The sequence below is a fragment of the Anastrepha ludens genome, chromosome 5 (genome assembly GCF_028408465.1).
Source record: "Anastrepha ludens isolate Willacy chromosome 5, idAnaLude1.1, whole genome shotgun sequence".
In the NCBI taxonomy this organism is placed as follows: domain Eukaryota; kingdom Metazoa; phylum Arthropoda; class Insecta; order Diptera; family Tephritidae; genus Anastrepha; species Anastrepha ludens.
The window spans coordinates 36949211-36972709 of NC_071501.1; the positions used below are offsets into that span (position 1 = coordinate 36949211).

General features: G+C 39.6%; 1 protein-coding gene across 3 annotated transcripts in view; it reads right to left on the reverse strand.

Moving 5' to 3' along the window:
- LOC128863800 (uncharacterized) overlaps positions 1-23499 on the reverse strand; it is a 77349-nt gene that overhangs the window by 18913 nt on the left and 34937 nt on the right. For 2 of the 3 annotated variants that reach the window (XM_054103151.1, XM_054103153.1), the window contains exons 3-8: positions 15455-15778; positions 15199-15373; positions 15020-15109; positions 13443-14960; positions 9311-13353; positions 420-8074 (exon numbers count right to left, since the gene is read on the reverse strand). In XM_054103151.1, coding sequence (XP_053959126.1) covers positions 420-8074; positions 9311-13353; positions 13443-14960; positions 15020-15109; positions 15199-15373; positions 15455-15778 — 13805 coding nt within the window. The remainder of the gene's footprint in view (positions 1-419; positions 8075-9310; positions 13354-13442; positions 14961-15019; positions 15110-15198; positions 15374-15454; positions 15779-23499) is intronic. The other variant, XM_054103152.1, reaches the window with a different exon arrangement.

Below are 23499 nucleotides of genomic sequence, written 5' to 3' on the forward strand. Positions count from 1 at the left end.
ATGGCTAAAAGCCATAAATTAAAGTTCGAATTGTTGGAGCATCTACTGCATTTACCAGATTCGGCCCCTAGCGACTTCCAGCTGTTTCCAGACTTAAAAAAAATGTATGCACGGAAAGCGTTTTTCATCAAATGATGAGTTTATAACGTCTGTGGAGGCGTATTTCGCAGCCCTTTCAGATTCTCACTTCAGAAATGGATTTCATAAATTGGAATCTCATTGGAATAAAGTGCATTTCAAACCATAAAATTGTGGGGTTCTTATCGAACCTCAAAACTTATTTCGGTATATTGGAAGGTATAGGAAAAGCTTCAAAAGCCAAATGAGAGTTGCAGACATATAATCTGTGAATAAAATCTTTCACATATCGGTGGAAAGGTTGACAGAAATACAAAATAAAAAGTTGTATCCACACTCACCGTTCATCCAGCGGCTCCTCGGCTGTATTCCACTCCAACTCATCATCCATATCATCATCATTATCATATTCATCGTCCGTCTGATTCATTTCATCAATCTTCAAATAACGCGTGGGTACCGCATCGGCACGTAAAACTTCACCATCAAAATCGGTTGTTTTGAAATGCCATTCGCAAATCTTGTAATCGTCTGGGCGTGAACTATTAAACTCCATGCCGAGCGCGTTAAGCCATTTATCAAGCATTTTCTTCTCAGTTGGAAAAGCAAAATGCCGCGTGTACTCACGTCTACTGTGTTTGCAGTTGATTAGACAGCAAATATCATGCACTGTTTCTGATGTTAACTGCGTTTGCCGTGAACGTTGACTGTCTAGCATTGTTTCTTTCGAATTGGAAAAACCATCTGAATAGATATTGGGATCCGTGTGGCCCAAACGTAAAGTGGGCACCGAACCGAGCTTCAATTGGCGTTTAACACCGTAGAAACAGTTGGGTGAAAAATGGAGTGTGCAAATGCGTATGCGTGGTCCCACATTGAAAAGTGTGTCTTCATCGAAGCGACAATTGTAGATCCACTTCTCGCGCAACATAGCATTCGTCGGCAACTTGTGCAAATGTATGCCTTCGTGCAGTTCGTGATACTTGCTCGTGCAATTGCGTATAGTACAAGCTAGTAGCGGCGACTGTGAACCGCTTGTGTTTGATAGTCCTTCTGCACCTGTGTAAGGCATCAATTGTGTATTGTTAGCAGCCGCATATGTTTCTGATTCTTCGTTGAAGTCATCATTTGGTGTCGTAATTGATTTTGTAGAAATTTTTGATTTTCTTGCTGTGGCCGGCGGTTTAGTTTTAAATTTCTTTAAATGATTTACATCGAAACTATTTTCATAGATGCGTGGCGGGCGCGAAGGACCCAAATTTAGTGTTGGCATTGTGCCGGGAGGCAATTTGCGAAATTGCATGCAAATCGGATCGAAGTGACGCTGGCAAATACGATAGCGCCAACGGCGCGAATAGTCCACCTCAAGTTGGGTATTGTGTAGCCATTTGCGGAAGAGGTATTCGGAGAGTGGAAATTTGAAAAGCGTAACGCCAGGATCTTTGGCGTGGCTATCACAATCGGGAATGCGGCAATGGCGCGAGGTATCGCGGTCTATCGGCGTGTTATTTACGAAATCCATATACTTGTCGCTATGCTCGCCAGCGTCCGCATTTTCATGATGAATAGCAGCTGCGAAAGAACTATTCGTTTCGGCTTCTTCGTTCAGCTCACTAATGTTGGTACCAATAGCTGCTGCTTGAGGTCTAGTTTTATATTTCTTTAGACAATTTGCATCGAATTCATTTTCGTAAATGTGCAACGGACGCGAACTACCCAAATTCAATGTTGGCATGGAGCCGAGCGGCAATTTGCGAAATTGTAGGCAAATCGGCTCGAAATGACGTTGACAAATGCGATAACGCCAACGACGTGTATAGTCCACCTCCAATTGGGTATTGTGTAGCCATTTACGGAACTGATCAAGAGCAAAGGGAAATTTGAAGAGCGTCACGCCGGGGTCGCGTGCGTAGCTATCGCAACCGTGAATGCGACAATGACGCGCTGTATTGTGTTCGACTTGCGTGGACTCACCTAAATCGGGGGCGTCCTCATTCTCTTGGTCACCCGTGTCACCGAAGCTATTGAACATATCAAGCAATCCTTGTTTCATTTGACTCTCGATATCCTCCTCGGCTTCGTCCAGATCTTTTTCTTGTTTTATGTTTAGTGGAAATGGTTTATGATATGGTTTTTGCGTTGAAGTTTCTACAGGCGTAACGACTTTACTGTTGTTCGCGATCTCTTTCGTTTCTTCTTTCAACGCAATTGAACGTTCAACAGGCTGCTTATCATCTGATTTTTCCGCACTTGCAGGTTTGAGTGCTTGGCGTGACTGCCGTTCATGAGACGTATCGGTTTTATCTTTAGTAACCTCGGATTTTTTCACCCTCTCATCCTTGACCACCTTCTCCGTCTCTTCTGGTTTGCTCTCCACTTCTGCAAGCATTCTTTTGTCCGACGGATTCTGATAGATATCGGTTTTATTATGACCCAGAAGCAATGTGGGCACTGCATACATGCGTAAACGCTTATTAATACAGTGCTTTTCAAAATGCAGTGAGCATATGCGCGCATGCGTAGCTGACACCATACTAATTTGTGTATTGTATACCCATTTGTAGAGCAGTTCGGCATAGTTGGGAAAGTTGAAAAATTGTACATCGCTATCAGCGCTTTCTTCGCGCTCTTCGGGTGTTTTCGCATGCACGCAAGTCGGTATACAACATTTGTTGATTGCCGTTTGCAAAAGCAATGAAGCACGTTTTGAATCGGCTACAGTTTCGGGTGCTGGTAGCGGATATATTTTGGGCATCCCTTCAACGCGTGGCGGTAGATTTAGTGTTGGAATAGCCCACATTTTCAAACGTTGCAACTTCTTATCCGGTTTACTAGCACAGATCGGCTCGAAATGTAGATCACATATTTTGTAGCAATACAGTCGGTCCGGATCGACCGTCACTTGGGTGTTGTGGCACCATTTGGCTCGCAACTCCGGATTATCGGGGAATTTGAAGAACTTGACAGACTCGGTGGTGAGATAATTTGAATTACAACCGGGTACGGCACAGCTAATGCGGCGTACGCATGATAAATCGCAGACTCTTGTAAAGGTCTCCTCCAGCTTTTGAAGGCATTTCATAGTTTCCGGTTGATTTTCAGCACGCAGCGCCGTAAGCGTGGGCATATGTTTTGTGTAGAGTAATTTGAAATGCATTGGGCATAATTTGCGCGAGTTTTTAGTAGGTTTAAATGGCATTGCAACTTTATCATCGTCCTCTTTCTTGATTTCTTCTCCGTCTTCAGTTTTTACTGCGACTATATTTTCCGGCATCTTAACTGTCTCTTCTTTATTGGCCATGGACTTTTCATCAGCTTCCTTCTCATCGCACAAACCAATACTTTCAAACCACTTACTCCTAAGGGCATCTAATTTAGGGGGCTCAAAGAGCTGGTTCGTCAAACGTAATTCCATCTCTTTGCAATCTGGATAGCAACACACCTCCTGCGGCGCTCTTGGCGATTCATTCTTAGGAGCCACGCGCTTGCGCTTAAAAGCATGGCTCATCGTCTCTTCGCTTACGGTGTACAAATCACTAGTATTATCATGCCCCAGTTTAAGCGTCGGCATCGCCCCGACTTTTATACGCCCATGCTCATAGCAGTAGCTCTCAAAATGTTCGCTGCAAACCTTGTAGGTATGCCAAACGGTTGATGTGACTGGCAAACGCAAATTGTGCGCCCATTTCTCAAACTGGCTGCGAAACTTTGGAAAGGCGCTCAATTGCACGCCTGTCGTTTGTTTGGTATTACTACAGCCAGGCACACAACAGCTTATCAATTTTTCTGGCCGCTCAAATGACTCTGGGTTATGGAAGATATCCGAATCATTGTGCCCCAGTAGCATCGTCGGTATGGCGCGCAGCAACAAACGGCCGCCACCGATGCAACGTGGCTCAAAATGCATATTGCAAATAAGTGCATGATGACATTCCCCAGCGTTCATATGCAAATTATGGCACCACTTTTCCAAAACCTCAGCGCGTTCATAAGGAAACTTGAAGAGCCGCACGCCATCGTGTTCTTGTGTGCGATTGCATTGCGGCACGCTGCAACGCTTTATCGGTGTCTCGTCAATTTGTGGCACTGTGGTAATTTCGAATTCACTCTGATGAATCTGCGGATCGTCATGACCCAAATTGAGTGTTGGTACAGCGCCTTTGCGCAAACGTGTGCCTTCACGTTTGAAACAATCGGCGGTGAAATGTGCGCCGCATAGCTGGAATCGATAGCGTTTGGCCTGATACGGGTAGTGGCGACAATTCTCGGCCCATTTGTCCAACATATGGCGCTTTGTGGGGTAGTTAAATAGTGTCACTCCGTCCGACTTCGATTTCATGCACGAGATTATGGAGCAATGGTTGGCGCGCACATATCTTAACTCGCCCCATTTATGCTCTTCAGGATGGACGCGCGCAAATTGCTTTGGATTCATGTGTATAGGCTGCAAAGGTAGGCCGTTTTCATCTACGCCCAGCTCCATAGTGGGCAGTGCCCATGGTCGCGGTTTATGATTGCCCATTACGTGCGGCTCGAAGTGACGTGCACAAACCATTGCCTGCTTGGCTGCCTCCTCAGTTAGCCGAGTATTTTCACACCATTTCTGCCGCAACCAATCCGGTGTAGGGAAGCGATAAAGCAAGCTAGAGTCAGCATCTCGCATACAGCCATTTATGGAACATTTCTGTGTAATGCCTGAAAGCGCTAGTTGATTTTTTTTCGTGCGTGCCATCTTCGATGGTGTTTGTGAGCGTCGTGATGATGCGGTACTTTCATTAGCCAGTATTTCAGCGGGAGTTGGGTTCTCCAGCGTTTCGTTTTTATGTCCCAAATTGAGAGTTGGTATGGCCCATCGTTTCAGTCGGCGCATGCTAATACAGCGCGGCTCGAAGTGCGAGTCACAAATCAGTCGCCGCTTCACATCCTGCACACCAATCGCTAAATTGTGCCACCATTTATCCAACACCTGTTTGTCGCGTGGGAAAGTGAAGAGATGCACGTTGTCGCGACTACGTCGTTTATTGCAGTGCGGCAGACAGCAACGTTCATTCGTCACCATTAGCCTTACCTTTGGCATGCGGAATATATCCGCTTCGTCGTGTCCTAAATCGATTGTGGGCAACGCCCAGGGCTGCATTTGCGGACGTAAGCATTGTGCTTCAAAGTGTAGTGTACAAATACGTGCGTAACGGCATTTCACGGCAGGCATGCGCACATTATGCGCCCATTTTTGCAGCATTGTATCTTTTTTGGGGAAACCGTAGAGGCGTATGCCAGCATCCACATCACGCTGTTGACGGCAAGTCTTAATGCAGCAGCTATAAAAAAACGCAGCACTGTCGGGATTTTGGTAAATATATGTGGAGCGTTTGCCGGACTTTGCATGCTTGTCTGGTTTGGGTAAATGCAGTGTTGGCACCGCCCAGCTTCGCAACGTCTTACCAATGCAATACGTCTCAAAATGTCGGCTGCAAATGCGCCAGCGACGACTTGTGTGACTTATGTCTTGTGCGCTAAGTCCTAAATTGTGACACCATTTCTCACGCAACGCATTGTCTTGCGGAAAATGCCATAAGCGCGTGTTCGTGCCGCCCACTTTTCCCTCGTTATTTGCTGCTTGGCTCTGTTTCTCAGCGTCCATTTCGCAATCTTCGACGCAGCAATGCGCAGTGCCTACAACATCCACACTGGGATTTTCAAATATCTTATGCTCTGGATCCTGATTCAGCGCTTTAGGAAGATGTAGTGTCGGAATGGCCCACATGAACAGGCGTTTTTTAGCGAAACAGCGTTCCTCGAAATGCAGCGCGCATACCTTATACAGATAGCGATGCGATGGACTAAATGACACCTGCGTGTTGTGTTGCCATTTAGCGCGAGACTCTTCCGAACTGGGAAACGCAGTCAAACGCACGTTGTCGGTGAATTTCGTCGAACAATTGGGTACGCAACATTTTAGCATTTGAATGCGCGTTGAGCTCGTGATGCGCGCATAATTTGCCTCTAACTCTTCTAAAGCGGTGGATTTGGCTTTGCGCGCGCCATCATTGTGCGTTGCCATTTGATAGCCTTCCATGTAGTGCAGGGCACAGAAGCGCACATTCTGGAAGAACTCCGACTCATTGCCACCCGTGTTGCTGAAATTTAAATTGAAGTAATTACACCAACGTTCTTGTAACTTTAGTAAATTGGGCAATGGGAAAAGTTGCATCTGCAGAAATTGTGCCACTTTGCAATCGTGCACGGCGCACTCGTTTACACCCTTTTGTGGATACCATTTGCGCTTGCCAACCTTGCGCCGCTTTTGCGGTAATAGATTTTTATCTCCAAAGATTTTCAAATCATCCTCATGGCCCAATTTCAGTGTTGGCACAGAACCGTACTTAAGTGTTGCACGATCATTGCGCTGGTAATTGAGGCAACTGGGGTCGAAATGCTCACTGCATACCTTATAGACTTGCACCAAGCGCGAAGTAGGCACCAGCCGCAAATAAGTGGCCCATTGCAGATAAAGTGATCGCAGGCGAGGAAAGCGAAACAATGTCACACCATCAACTTGATGAGATTTACCGCAATGCGGTACGCAGCAACGATTATAAGCATTAAGCTGCGCGGATTGGGCTTGATTCGATTCCGCTGTGGCGCGTTTTGATTTTTCAGTATAATTTTTTAATCGTTTCGTACTTTTTTGTGAAGCATAAGTTGTTGCATTAACTGCAGCGATTCTACCAGCACTTGCGGTACTATGCAAGTGGCGTGTCGGCATTGCGCCAAAACGCAAGCAACGGCGCCGTCGATCCACTAAGCTATAAGCAAAATGTCGCGGGCATATGCGTAAATTTGATGCTTCTGACGTTCTTGCGCCCAGCAAAGCGCACCAACGACGGCAGAAGCGGCTGCCTGTAGGCGGAAAACGGTACAAAGCCAATCCAGCGCGAGGCGCGCGTCTGCAACGCTCGACAGCACAATGAGCGCTCCGTCGCCGCCACATGTCGCCATGTGACTTACGCATCTTACGCATCATCATCTGATATGTTTGCGGCGCACCGTTGCTTTTGTGCGTACTTTGTTGGTCAGGTGGCGGATCTGGAGGAGCTTTCTTCTTCCTACGATGTCTGAGGCAAGAAAGCCGAAAAACCGAACGACTTATTTTCTCTGCGCCACAATGATGTGCCGTCGACAACGATGCGGATGCCGAAACTGAAACAGGCGATATGGTCGCTGAAGCGGATGGCGAGTTGGAAGTGGTGGTAGTAAAACGTGTTGTTTCATCCGCATTGCTGTAGTTCGTGTTGGAATCATCCTCAAAGTGTGTGGGTGAAGTGGATATTGGTCTTTTTTGTGTATGTTTGCTTGTTACGCGCATGCTACTGCGTTTTGCTAACGCGTTTGACGTTCCCCGTCTCAGTGTACCTTCGCTTTGATTTACACAATCAACAAAATCGAGTGGATCACATGCATTGTAGCTACTCTTATCATCGTCATCGTCGATGAGCATTTCCACATCATCATCATCAACCTCTGCGTCCTTGCTGTCTTCGTTATTGTCTTCCTCGTTATCCTCATTTTCGCTATCATCATCGTCATCATCCTCATCGTCGTTGTAAACATTTTCGGCAACGCTTTCATTGTCCTCTTCGGAGTCGTCATCATCGTCGTCATTGCCATAGATATCTTCAATATTCTCATCTTCATCATCATCATCGTCGTCCGAGTCGTCATTGTAGTTGGCTTTATCGTTAACTTCGGCATTGCTGTACATTTCATCATCATCGTTAGTGGCGGCACTAACGCTCGGAGTAAAATCTTCGACATTTTCCTCTTCCTCTTCATCGCTATTGACAACACCGGCAGAAGCATAGAAATCATTCTCCTCGTCTTCTTCGTCGACGCGATAATCTTCATCATCATCATCGTCGTCCTCATTATCATCATCCTCCTCATCCTGGTCAGCATTGCTGTCATCAGAACGGCTCGCTTTCTTATTCTCCAGAGGCTAGAAATCAAATATAAAAATTTGGTATATTATAAAAATCGAAGATATCTGTACATATAAATAAATTTGGAGGTATGTTTGCGGTTTTCGTTTTAGTTGCGGTTGCTGTAGCAGCTTACTAGACCCTGTCTGCGCGATGTAGTCATCAGTCATCTTCGTCTAACTCATCTAACGGTATATCCAGAAAGCGTGCTGTCTCAGCAGGTTGGGTCCAAAGGGAAAGGGGTTGATAGGGCATGTGAACAGGTGGTTAGTGTCGTGCGGTTTGCCTTCACATACTGGGCATGTATGGAGTATGCCGAGGTCGATTCTGGATAGGTAGGCGTTTAACCTGCTACAAAATCCAGAACTCAATTGGGCGAAAGTTACGCGGGTCGCATGAGGTAGCTGAAGCTCTTCGACTGCAATAGGTGGAGACTGCACTCCGATAACGGCATTCGGGTGTCGGGAGTTTAGGAAAGTGATAAGGGTCTCCCGATGAATGCCGTTTAGTGTTCATCTTTATACTGTCCGTCCAGTAGTTGTAATTGTATTTTGTCCTGAATCTCGTCTGTGTTGTTAAAGAGATGTCCTCCTGATGTGCCTAGGAGGTGGCTCACATTCAAGAAAATATCTACAAGGGTGACACCTGTGGTAGCCCCCAGGGAGAATCTGCCTTATTTCCATGGCAGCAGGTTCTACGTTACCGTAAAGACTCGGGTTTTTCCCGACCAAGGAATGCCGCCCGGTGTAGTGCACCGTACCTGACCCTATGTTTTCGTTTTAGTATTAACTTTAGCTTTCTTGAGTGTTTTGGGGGAAATATGTATGTACATAGTAATTTTAGGAAATTTGTGATTATTTGGTCACTATAAAAAACGAAAATTATTCAAGGAACCCCATTTTGTATTCTAATAAACTTAAAGAGTTTGATAGCATGACCCATTACGGAAACGCGCTTACATCCTTTAATGGGTGTTTTGCCGAGCTCTCCGTCCTAATTGTGGTGCGCGTCTTGATGCTGTTCCACAGATGGAGGGACTTACAATTTTATGCCAGATGGTTTTTTATGAGACGATTTTTCATGGCAGAAATACGCTCGGAGGTTTGCCATTGCCTGCCGAGGCTAGACTACTACTAGAAAAAACGTTTCCTTCACTATTAGGAGAAGACTTGACTTTGGTATTTCATGACCGGGAATCATCATTCCATCTACGGCACTTTCTACAATACATTAAAACTACTTTATATACTCACATTTCTAGCCTTTAATCCGGATGGTGAGGTCGCAATCAAAAGCTTATTGTCAAATTCGAGAGGTTCGTTGTGTCCTAAGTTTAACGTAGGCACCGCATTAGCTCGAAGCTTCTTGTTGCCCATAGCCTCGGGTGGAAAGTGCGTCATACAAATGCGCGCATGATTTCCTCGTGGCTCCATACGCAAATTCGCGCACCACTTGCGCAAAAGGGTCTCATCCTTCGGAAAGCCAAATGTACGTAAATCATTTTCCAATGTACGCCGTTGACGGCAATGTGCCAAACAGCATTTGGGCAGAAATACCCCCGGAAGGTTTTTGGGGTTCTCATAGATAGGACCGTTGTGGCCGAGAGCATTGGTTGGCTTAGCCCACGGTCGCAGTTCCTTGCCGTCGATACAACGCTTGTGAAAGTGTAAGCTGCATATTCTTAATGTTGGATCTTTGGTGGCTTTGTCGAGTGACAATTTTAGGTTGTAACACCACTTGCGTATAATTTGGTGGCTTACTGGAAACGGGAACAGACGTACACCGTGTTGAAGGCGACTGCGTTTGCAGCTTGGCACACAACACTTGGCAATATCCAATGATTTTTTCATCTTCACATTAGGTACTGCAGCTAATTCGCCGCTGCCATCGTCCTCATCATCGTCTATGTTGCTTGCGGCATCTACCTCATCAGTTGGTTGTGTAGCTGGTGTTGCAGCAGGTGGTGGTTCGTTCTGTAACAGCTCCTCTGCCTTCCTCTCCAAGAGCAATGTTGGCACTGCCCAACGCAATAGACGTGACTTCATAATACAGCGCGGCTCGAAATGTTGTTCGCAGATACGCAGACGAGCGCACTGGTTGCGTGTCAACTGCAGGTTGTGCAGCCACTTTTCGAGAACCTCTTCAATGATGGGAAAACTGAAAAGACGCATTGTTTCAAAATCGCCACGCTCCCGTGCACACGTGGCTACACAGCAGCGCGCTTCATGTGGACGTGCAGCGCTGCCCAATTCCGGAATAGAATGTATTTCACTCTCGGCTTTGTGTTTTAAATGCAAAGTAGGTAGGGCCCATGAGCGCAAACGTTGTGTTGGGCCTATACATTGCGGCTCGAAGTGTCGCGCGCACACTCTATGTTGATAGCGGCTCAAATCGGACGCCTGAACGCCCACATTGTTGCACCATTTTTCAATTAATTCTGTACCACTACTTGCCGCTGCTGGGAAAAGGTAGAGGCGTTGGGCTGTACGGCTACCGCTTACTTGATTGCTGCCACAGCCGACAACACTGCATTGAGCGCTGCACACCGTCGGCGACGCACAACATTTCTCATAAGTTGCCGCCAAAGATTTCATGGCCTCGCTCAGTTCATCATCGCCATCGGCCAATGCATTAGCCGCGTCTAAAGTAGATTTGTATAGTTTTATAAAATGCAAACCGCAAAGCTTTGGGGTTTCGCTAAGCGCTTCCGCATCGACTTTCATTTGTGCGCACCAAAGCGCATGTAACGGTAAGGCGGCTGGCATATCATACGGTTCGCGGAGCAGCATTTTTGTTGCACTACAATCTGGGTAGGAGCATTTAACTTCATCCTCCTTCTCTGCTCCCACACCAGACACATCAAAATCAGCTGCATCTTTTTCGCTGAAAATGCGCGGACGAATTTTGCCGAAGAGCGAGACTTGTATTTGCGCTGGGTCAACTGGATATAGGTCGTCTATGTCGTCATGGCCAAGATTGAGCGTTGGTATTGCACCGTAGTTAAGACGCAATTTGCCCAAACAGACTGGCTCGAAATGATCACTGCAAATTTTATATTTGTCGCGGTCTTTAAAATCGAGATAGTCCAATTTTAGATTGTGTTTCCAGCAACGGAATAATCGCAAGTTTTTAGGGAAGCTATTCATTTGCGCGTCGTCATATTTACGTGTTTTCCCGCATGTTGGTACACAACATTTGGTGATCACATCGTTGTAACGAGCCTCTGGCGCTGGCACTGGCACCAGCTCAATATCCGCATCATTATGGCCCAAAGCTAATGTTGGTACAGCCCATTTGTAGAGCATCTTCGGACCCACACATTCTGCCTCGAAATGACGATTGCAGATACGTACGCCCCGACAGTCTATTGGGTTCATCTTCAAATTATTACACCATTTCCATAACAAATCTTCATCATCGCTGGGAAATTTAAACAGCCGCACGCCATCTAACTCTTTGCTAGCGACACAACCGTTAACGACACATTGCGTTTCAGCAAAGCTTTGCGCTTCATTTGCAAACACGTCTTCAACTTCCGGATCCAGATTCAGCGTTGGTATTGCGCCAGGCATTAAGCGTTTCGCGCCAAACGCATGTGGCTCAAAATGACGCGAGCAAACGCGATATTGGCCGCGTATGGCCTCGCGCGCTTGTTGACGCGTATTGTGGCACCATTTGCGCAGAACCGTGCGACTGTGTGGGAAGCGAAAGAGTTGTACGCCATCGGCGCGTGTGCGGTTGCATGACGCAATGCAGCAGACTTGTTGCATGCGCAATTTGACAGCTTTCAGACGAGCTGGGTTTGTGTAAATTTTATAGCCTGGTGGCGTATTCAGATCAAGCGTAGGCACTGACATTGGTATTGGACAGCGCTTGGAGAGCACCTGTGGCTCGAAATGTGTTGAACACAAGCGACGATGGCCATTACCCACCAGAGGAAGCTGCAAATTGTGACACCACTTAGCTAACATAGGGCGATTGAGTATTGGAAAGCGGAAGAGTTGCACGCAGTCCGTACTACGCCGCTTACGACAATGGGGCAGACAGCAACGTGGTGTCCATGGCTTCAAGGGTTCGTTGGGATCGCGCATGCGACGTCGTTCGCGTTTTGATTCCGCCTTCATGATCACCTGGGGTACCAGTGGCTCTGGATTCTCATACAATTGTTCCACGTTGTTTGCCAAATTCAATGTGGGCAAAGCCCAAAAGTGCAGGCGCCGCTTTTTGCTAAAGCAGTGCTCTTCAAAGTGCAAATTACAAATGAGCAGCGTTGTGAGGTCTTCGGTATCCACTTGCAAGTTATGCGCCCATTTGGCCAACGCATCCGGATCCTCGGGTGTGCGATAAAGCTTGATATCATCAACTTTGGGGTCGCGACGACATGTCGACACGCAACACTCACCCTCTTCGATACCCTTATTAGGCATCATTGGCTTAGGCCACTGCTCAGCGATCTCTTCCTCGGTCGGCAAACGATGCTTGGGCTCCTCCATATGTCCCAGTTTTATAGTTGGCACAGCCCACTTCTCCAAACGCTTATTGCGTATGCAGCGATCTGCAAAATGCACTTCACATATGGCATCGTTGAAAAGCTTGGTACCATCCGGCACTGGTTTCAGCAGATTCTCGCACCATTTGGTAAGCATTTCATAATTCGATGGGAAACGATGTAGATTGGCATGATCACGATCACGATTCCGTTTGCAGTCTTGCACACAACAGGTTTCACGTATATTTAATTTCTTAATAACATCAGGATTGCGATAGATATTTTGATCGTCGTGTCCTAAGTTCAAAGTAGGCACCGCAAACGGGCGCATGCAACCACCAATGCAATAGGGCTCGAAGTGCGCGCTGCAGATGCGTACACCCTTATGTAGCGTTTCGATTCCGATCTTCAGATTATGACACCACTTGCGCATTTGCTCTGGACGCCGCGGTATGGTGTGCAGTGTTACGTTATCTGTGTGGCGATTGCGCTTGCAACTTGGCACAAAGCATATGTCCAAGCTATCCAGCATATTTTGAGTGGAAGTTGCGCTCATGGCACTCACATCACTCGCTGTAATATTTGATATGCTGAACTTTAGCCCTGAAACTGGGTTGGAGTACATTCTATCACTGTGGCTGCTGCTCGAGGCAGCGCTGTGTCGATGGCTGTTGTAGGCCGAAGGTGGCGCAGATACATTATGGAAGTTAAAAACTTTGGATGGTGGTGCAACTGGCGGTGTGGGCAACTCGTTCTCATAGATGTTAAAGCGATCGTTATGACCCAAATTCAAGGTTGGTACTGCACCTGCAAGGAGTGGAATATAATTTATAAAAAAATATTCATAAAAAACTCAAGCGAATTGTTCTTAATTGGATTGCAAGTTGGTTTTATACCTGGTGATAGTTTTCTCAAACCCAACGCTTCCTTGATAAAGTGTGCGCTGCAAATTTTGTGATTTTTCCCGCGATATATTGCCGGATCTAGGCGCAAGTTATAGCACCAACGACGCAACAACACTTCGTCGCGTGGGAAGCGATACAAAGATAAATTGAAATCGGACGAGCGTGTGCGCTTACAATGTGGAAGACAGCATTTTTTCTCCTCCAAATAGAATACACCTGGATTATCGTGTATTCTGCCATATGGCGTGCCCAAGTGAAGTGTGGGTACAGCCCAAGGCTTCAGTCGAAATTTGCCAAAGCATCGATCTTCAAAATGACGACTGCAAAAGTGGCGCGGCTCTCTGCTATGCACTGGCAACCGCGCATTCTGGCACCATTTGATGCGTGTTTTCATGTCATTGGGGAAATTGTAGAATTTGCAATTGCTCTCACCACGTTGACTCGGACAACCAGGCATACTGCATTGTGCGCGATCGCCAATCGTGAAAGTGTTGGTAATTTCGCGATTCTGATATAAATTCGCCACATCGTCGTGACCCAAATTAAATGTGGGCACCGCCCAGTAGCAAAGCGAATACCGATTGATGCAACGTTTTGGAAAATGTAAGCTACAAATACGATATTGGCTGTATGTCGAACCGGGCTCGGGTAACATTTTGAGGTTATGCAACCATTGATGCAAATACTTTTCATCTTTCGGGAATGTAAAGAATTGTAGAGTGGGACTGGATTGCTTGGTGACCCCACAATGTGGCACACAACATACTGCCCCATCCTCACCCGTATCGACTACACGCGTACGCGATATGGCCGGTGTAGTTGGGAAATGAAAATTGCCAGTATTGAATGGCGTTTGCTGATTTGTGCTGCCGCCATTGCCATTGCCGTTGCCGTTATCGTTGGTACTCAAGGTACGTTGCAAGTTGGTGTTGTTGCTATTTAAGAAGTCATTACTGTTGCTATTGCTACCGCCGCTATTGTTGTTCAATCCGCCAAATGAAAGTGAGCTGTCACCACCACCGCCAAAGGATTCATTTGAGAAATCGCTATAACGATGCTGCCGTGATGGTGATGGCAGCGCAGACTTTTGTGCACTTAATGGAGGTGGCGGTGGAGGCGGGGGTGGCAAAGGCGTTTGTAGAGGATATTCGGGCGAGTCAAAGATGTCAGGTTCGATTTTTATTTCGGTTTTAATTTGAGGCATTTGAAATTCACTTGCGCTGCCGACAGCGCCACCTACACTGCCACTAATGTTGCCACTGCTACTGCGGCGCATGAAATTTGGCTGAGCAGGTGCAGAATGTTGTTGTGGTGGTGGAAGATGTGGTTGGTGTTGAAGGTGAAGCTGCTGCTGTTGGCGCTGCAGGTGTTGTTGCACCTGATGTTGTTGCTGTGCTGGATGTTGTTGAGGTGGATGCTGTTGAGGGTGATGCTGCTGTTGCTGTTGATGCTGATGGTGAAAGGCTCGATTTTGCAGATATGAGGAAAAACTATTACTGCCGGGCACTGCTAAATTGAAAATATTTAATACAATTTTAACAAAATAAATAAGCATTTTTGAATATTACTTTCTATAATGCCCATCGAACAGTCTTGGAGATTATAATTAGCTGCATTTGATGGCGGCACCGAGCCATAAGGGACGCCAGCGGGCATTCCTGAAGCATAGGGTACCATAAAGGAAAAATAAAAAGATAATAATAAGTAAGCAAAAGTAACATAAAAATGTGACAAAAATTTAACGCACCTCCTCGACGGTAAAACTTGCCACAAAAATATGGCGCTGCTAAGCGATGCTGATGCAACTGAATTGGTGTGTGAAACCACAAACGGCATATCGGACAATCATAGCGCGGTTGATTGCGATGCTGCGGCATATGAGCGAAAAGCAAATCACGGCTGGCGAAACCAGCAGAACAAACCTAAACAAAGCAAATAAACAAAAAAAAAGTTAAAAAATTTATAATTTTTTTAGATTTCGTTTGAAGCAATTTGGCGCTTACATTACAGATATAATTGACATATTCGTGTTGCATATACTCATGCACCTCGCACAGTTCAATGGTGTCAAAATATTTGCCACAGTATTTGTGACAAAAATACATATTTTCACGATGGAGTTGCTCGTGGCTTTGCAGCTCTTCGTTCGACGTGAACGACATGGGGCATATAGAACACTTAAAGTCATATTCGACAATTTCGCAGAGACTCTGAGAAACGTGTTTGGTGTAACTTTGCTTCTTGAAGAAGACCTGCTTGCAGCGTTGGCAAATTGGCAAAGTGTCAGAACGTTCCGTTTGCACTTTTCGGCGCGGAAAATTGAGCGGCTGGAAGGAGAGGGAGAGTAATAGCAATTATGTGTTGATAATATTAAAAATATTTGAGGGAATTATGCTGTGCTGTGCTATGCCGCAACTTATGATAAGATATTTAAAAGAAGTTAAAAAAAATGTATTAATTATATTAAATTAAGTAAAACAAAATAAAAGAAAAAAAAACAAAATAAACTAACGGGTGACTTTTTAGCTATTATCTTTTTAAACAGTTGGTTTAAACAGCTGACGCACGTTTCGTGTTTTGTTTACTGTCAAACATCTTCAGTTTGGTCTATAATTTAACCATGAATCATCTTACAAACGAACAACGTTTGCAAAGCATTGAATTTTATTATAAAAATGCGTGTTCTGTTAAGAAAGTTTATCGCGCGCTTCTTCCATTTTATGGTCAGTTTAATAGACCCACTGAAGCGGCTATTCGAGCTATTGTGACTAAATTTAGAACCAAATTTACATTATTGGACATCAAACCACCAACACGCTTACGTAGAGTGCGAACTGAAGAAAATATCGCAGCTGTATCGGCCAGTGTAAATGATGACCATCAATTATCGATTCGTCGCCGTTTGCAGCTATTGGGCCTCTGTTACTCAACAACGTGGACAATTTTGCGAAAGGATTTAGGTGTGAAACCTTTCAAAATACAGCTGGTGCAAGAATTGAAGCCGAACGACCTACCGCAACGCAAAATTTTTGGTGAATGGGCTCTTGGAAATTTGGCCGAAAATCCACCTTTTATCGAAAAATTGTGTTCAGCGACGAAGCTCATTTTTGGATCAATGGGTACGTAAATAAACAGAATTGTCGATTTTGGAGCGAAGATCAGTCAAAAGAATTGCAAGAGCTACTAATGTATCCAGAAATGGTCACAGTTTGGTGCGGTTTATGGGCTGGAGGTATTATTGGACCGTACTTCTTCAAAGATGCTGCGAATCGTAACGTAACTGTGAATGATGAGCGCTATCGTGAAATGATATCCAACTTTTTTTTTGCCCAAAATGCAAGAGCTTGACTTACACGACATGTGGTTTCAGCAAGACGGTGCCACATGCCACACAGCACGCGCAACAATGGACTTGTTGAGAGGCGAGTTCGTTGAACATTTTGTTTCACGTTCGGGACCTATCAATTGGCCACCCAGATCGTGCGATATAACGCCTTTCGATTATTTTTTGTGGGGCTATGTTAAAGCTCATGCCTATTCAGACAAGCCTGCTTCAATTAACGCATTGGAAGACAACATTAAAGCATTTATATGTGAGATACCGGCCGAAACATTGGAAAGAGTATGCCAAAACTGGACTAAGCGGATGGACCATTTAAAGCGCACTCGCGGTCAACATTTGCATGAAATAATCTTCAAACATTAAATTATATGGACTGTACCTACTATCGATTTAAATAAAAATGTCATGCATTTTTCTGAACCTTACGTGAATTTTTGGAAAAACTTTCCTATAGCTCTAAAAAAAATCACCCTTTATAATAAGAAATAAAATATAAAAAAAAATAATAATTTGATAAAATAAAGAAATAAAATTAAAATAAATAAAACGAAACAAAATTAAATTAAATTAAATAAAACACAGCAAGGATAATATAAAATAAAATAAAAAACAAAATTGAATAAAATACAAAAAAAAATTAATAAAAACAAAACATAATAAAATTTAATAAAAAAAATAATAACAAATTAAATAAAGAAATAAAACATAAAAAAATTAAATTATTGTATAATAAATAAAGAAATAAAAAAAAATTTAAGTAAAGAAAAAAAATAAAATTAAATAAGGATATAATAAAATTAAAAAAAAAATTAAACTAAATAAAGAAATAAAATAAATATATATTAAATAAAATTAAATTAACTTAAATTATATATATAAAAGAATTGAAATAAATTAAAAAATCTAGTAAAAAATGACAAAATAAAATAAAAAAATTAAATAAATAAAATTGAATAAAATACAAAAAAAATTAATAAAAACAAAACATAATAAAATTTAATAAAAAAAATAATAACAAATTAAATAAAGAAATAAAACATAAAAAAATTAAATTATTGTATAATAAATAAAGAAATAAAAAAAAATTTAAGTAAAGAAAAAAAATAAAATTAAATAAGGATATAATAAAATTAAAAAAAAAATTAAACTAAATAAAGAAATAAAATAAATATATATTAAATAAAATTAAATTAACTTAAATTATATATATAAAAGAATTGAAATAAATTAAAAAATCTAGTAAAAAATGACAAAATAAAATAAAAAAATTAAATATATAAAATTGAATAAAATACAAAAAAAATTAATAAAAACAAAACATAATAAAATTTAATAAAAAAAATAATAACAAATTAAATAAAGAAATAAAACATAAAAAAAATTAAATTATTGTATAATAAATAAAGAAATAAAAAAAAATTTAAGTAAAGAAAAAAAATAAAATTAAATAAGGATATAATAAAATTAAAAAAAAAATTAAACTAAATAAAGAAATAAAATAAATATATATTAAATAAAATTAAATTAACTTAAATTATATATATAAAAGAATTGAAATAAATTAAAAAATCTAGTAAAAAATGACAAAATAAAATAAAAAAATTAAATATATTAAATAAAATTGAAATACCTAAGTAAAAAAAAAATAATAATAATTAACTAAAAATTAAATGATAGATAAAATTAAACGGTAATTGTTTCCAAAATACTTTAAAGTAAATAAAATCTGCATAAATGCATATGTGCTACATAAAAAATACATTAAATAAAGTACATAGTATAAAATTATTAAATGAAATAAAATAAAACCCAATAGAAAAAAAATTTACAAAAAAATAAAACAAAATAAAATAAAGAAAATAAAATTATATTAACTTAGATATCTAATATAGAATTGGAATAAATTAAGAAATTTAGTAAAAAAATTACAGAATAAATTAAAAAAAAAATTAGTAAATAAAAAAATTGAAATACTCGTTGTAAGTCAAAAACCAAAAAAAAAATAACAATTAACTAAAATAAAATTTAAGGGAAAAATGTGTCTAAAATACTTTAACTTAAATAAAAAATTACATTAAGGGGTTATACGCAGTTATGACTTTCAAAAAAATCGATTTTTTTTTATTGCATTTTTGTAATGTACAATACATATATTCAAAGTAATACAAAATAAAATTACATTAAAAACTAAAGAGATCGAAATTTTACAGTAACTGTTAAAAATAATAGTTTTACAGAATTTACCGCTATTAAATGTAATGCGATATTCTTAATCCATAGAATAATTATGCCAACGTAAAAAATTGTATTCACACAAAGAGAAGAAATTGCGAACGCAAATAACGACAACTTTTTCATGTGAAATGCCCTCAAAGCTGGAAGCATCCATATCCATTCTATATAAAATATCCAAAAATGGATTCAAAATATTATAATGGCTTTAGGTGAAAAAAAACCGATCAATATTGTAAAAATAGTAAATAACTAAATCCACAAATCCACAAGGATTCACCGAGTGCATTAAAAAAATTATCGAAATTCAAGAAAACCGATTACGTGATTACAAAAAGCGGAAGATGTGAGCTTAGTGTGTATAATCTTCAAAAAATAAATGAAGTTGGTCAATATAAAAGTTTAAAATGATTATATATATTGCAAACACTTATTTAATTTTTTTTTTTCATAAAATGTTAATATAATCCTTTAAGAATATGTCAAAAAAAAATTTTAGAACGTAAATTTAAGTATTTCTTATTTTATAGATCGTCAACCGTGACTACTCTATTCTTTGCATTTGAGCGCTGGGAGAAGTATAGTTACGTTGTATTCAAACTTTAGACGCGTTTTTTCTTAAAACTATATTTTTCGAATTGGCGAAAACGATAACTCCAAAATTTTTTGACCGATCTCCCTGAAATTTTGCACACATCTTTTTTATGATATTACTTTCCATGTGAATACAAGTTTTCGAAAAATTTTCGAAAAAAAAATTTTTTCGAAGCAAAAATAGTAGGAAAATTCGCCCCAAAATTCATTTTTTGTTTTTAAGCACTTTATTCCGCGAAGTTTTTTTTCATTTATTGTTAATTCGTGTAGAAATTATGACACTAATAAAGAAAAAAATGTTTAGCTTTTTGTATTCAGGTCACTGACGCCGATTCCACAATGGCCGCCGATTGAAAAGCCCCGCTGCGACCTTCCTGAAAGAATTTAGTTAACTTCCGCCATTTTAAATGATTAATATAAAAATAAAAAAAGTTTATATTATTTTAATGTATAAATAAACGGTATGGCAATTTAAAAAAAAATATATTGACTGCTTCATTTAAATAATTTTAACAAAGGGCGCTCGGACGCTCCGGAGCGTTCGCAAAACTTTAAATACGTTTTACTCAAAACTATGTTTTTTGAACTGGTGATCACTGTAACTTAAAAGCCTCTACTAATAAAATGTATACTGCTTTTGAAAAACTTAAAAAACTCATGCCTGATCGAAGGATTTTTTTTCAACATTTCGATTTTTTTAACAATTAATTGTCGGTTTTATTTTTTTCGAAAATCTGAAAAACATTTCCTGATGCATATGGCCGCATCATGTTAATTTTGAAAACAAAAAAAAAAAAAACTTCGATCGGGCACAAGATTGTCTACTAATAAAGGGACTTCTGAAGAAACGGGCTCCACAAAAACAGCGATAACTTTTACAATTTTTAACTTTTTTTTTTTGAAATTTTGCTAAAGTCAAGTCGAAATATAATGTATTAATGCCATGTTGTTTTTTTTTTGTTTTATTGACAAATGTATTTACAGTTAACTATAAAATTCAATAAGCTTATGGCTACTGTGGCCTTAAGCTAATATACTGGGTGTGTATATATTATATTGTATGTGTATGTAGAGTGTTAGCTAAGTTTCATTTTGGATATTACAATATTTTAAATAGCTTATAACTTTAATAATATTCTCTGTAGAATTTTTTAAAAGTAAATCAGTAGGTTTTGTGTTGTTTAGTGATTTTCTGTGGTTTGTAAAATGTACAGTCGTCTAGGATGTGTTTGATATTTGGAGCTGAGGTATTGCAGCATTTGCAGATATTTACGTCTTTTTTTATTAGATATTCGTTTGTTAGTCGTGTGTGTCCAAGCCGTAGTCTAATTATTTTGGTTATTTCCCTTCTATTTATGTTAGTATTCTGTGTAAATGTGTGTTCATTGATTGCTTGCTTCATTGGGTTAACAAATTTGTACCAATTTGTAAAATAAAGCAATTGACTAGCAAAAAAAAAAATGATTAAAAATCATAATTTTTTCGGTCCTCTGACTACTCCTAACCCCTTAAAAACTAGCTGTTATGCATTTATTGCAAGATCTACAACATGGCTGCTCACGGCATAATAATTTCTCGGAGGAGTTGGTAGTGTCAAAATTTATTTCGGCATCAAACACTTGAAATATCACTTCTTTTTCAATCCACCGTAGATCAATCATGTCCGATATAAAACAAAATTACACAGCCTGCCTTCGGCATTTTTATTATGATTTTTTGTTCACAAATAAATGGCATTCCAAAAAATGTTTTCATTTTCTCACATTCACATTTTCTTCACAAACATTCATTTCGTAATTTTGTATTTCATTCATATTGCAAGCAATTAATATTTTGAGGATAATAGCGATATTGCCCCCTAAATATATGTAAACACCGCCAAAGAAGCAACATATGAAATGTCTAAAGAATAAAGACATTTTGAAATATTATATAAAGTAGCTGAATGTCAGAAATGAGCAAAGAAATTTGCCTCAATACTTCTCCTTTATTATTCTGACGTGTTCGAAAATATTTCAAATTAAATCAAAAATGCATAAACAAACAATACCTATAATTCAAATGGGAATAAAATCATTAAATGGAATGAAAATGACTATTTAATGAAAAAAAAAAAATAGAAATAGAAATAAGTGAAAATATCATAAAAAATAGAACGAGAAAAAAATGATCGACATGTTTTGAACTAAATTAAAAATAATTAAAAATTAATAAAAAAAAATATATATAAAAAATTTAGATTAAATAAGCAGAGTATTGTTAAATAAAATACAATAAAATGAGAAATAGAAAAAAGCCAAAATAACCACAAAATAAAATACAAAAACGAAATAATATAAAATGAAAAAAAAAATAATAATATAATAATATAAAAAAAGACAACGTGAAAAAAATTATCGAAAATATTTTAAATGAAATTAAAAAAATATAAATATATAAAACAAAAAATTGGATTAAATATGCAGAGTATTACTAAATGAAATAAAACAATATGATAAATAGGAAAAAGCCAAAATAACCAACAAATATTATATATTAAAAAAAAATAACGTACCTAATATTCATACAAATATCATTAAATATTATAGAACGAAAAAAATTATCGAAACTACTTTGAATTTATTAAATATACATGAACAAAAAATTAAATGTATAGAATATTAACATATTAAATGAAATAAAACAAAACATATGTGATTAAACAACATCGGATAAAAAAATTCAATCAATATAAATAAGAAATAAAATACAAAAACGAAAACGAAAATTTCAATTAAATAAAGGGTTTTCCAATAAGAGGTGTTATTTTAATATTAAAAGAATGGTTTGTGGCACGTAGCGCCGTCTTGTTGAAATTAAACGTTGTCCAGATCAATACCATCCGATTTCGACCATAAAAAATCGTTAATCATCTCTCGATAGCGCAATCCATTCACCGTAACTGTTAGTCCAGCTTCATTTTCGAAAAAGCAAAGTCCAATGACTCCGCCGGACCATAAACGCGTTGAGGATAGAGAGGCTTTCTCTTGGATTTTCTGAGCCCCAGATCCGACAATTTTGCTTGTTGGCGAAGCCACCGAGGTGGAAATGGGCCTCATCACTCAAGATGATTTTTCGATGGAACTCCGGATCATTTTCAAGCATTTCAACGACCTAATCAGCAAATCTTTATGCAAAATACGGTGTAATGACGTTTGTGGAATGCCTAATTCCAAAGAACGACGAGGAATGGACATACCTGGGTTTTCTTCAACACTTTCGGCTACAACAGCAATATTTTTGGCTGTTCTTAAGCGACATGCACGGGTTTTATTCTTCACATCACTACTTGTTCCAACAGCTCGAATTTGTTCACCAATTTCTTTATTGCGGTCCCACAAGGTGCTTCAGGATGACCCAAAAATGTTCGAGTTTTACGAACCGTCTCTGCCAAATGTTCACCATTTTTATAGTGAATTTTAATAGTTTTAATGCGTTGTTTAAGCGTGTATCGTTCCATTTTTATTAATGCAGTAGTTTCTACTTGTCAAATACCAAAAAATGAAAGCTTCAAAAGTGGCACCTACCGAAATAGCGGGCTATTCAAAATAACATATGTTATTGGAAAACCCTTTATGTGGAATATTATTAAATGAAATAAAATAAAATAAAAAATAGAAAAAGCCGAAATGAACATATATAAAATAGAAGAACGAATAAACAAATAAAGGACATTAAATAAAATTAAATAATATAGAACGAAAAAAATTATTGATAAAACTCTAAATTAATTTAAAAATGCATAAACAAACAAATTGTAATTACATTTGTATTTTGTATTGTATTTGTATTAAGTGAAATAAAACAAAGCATTTGTGATTTAATGAAATCAAATAAAAA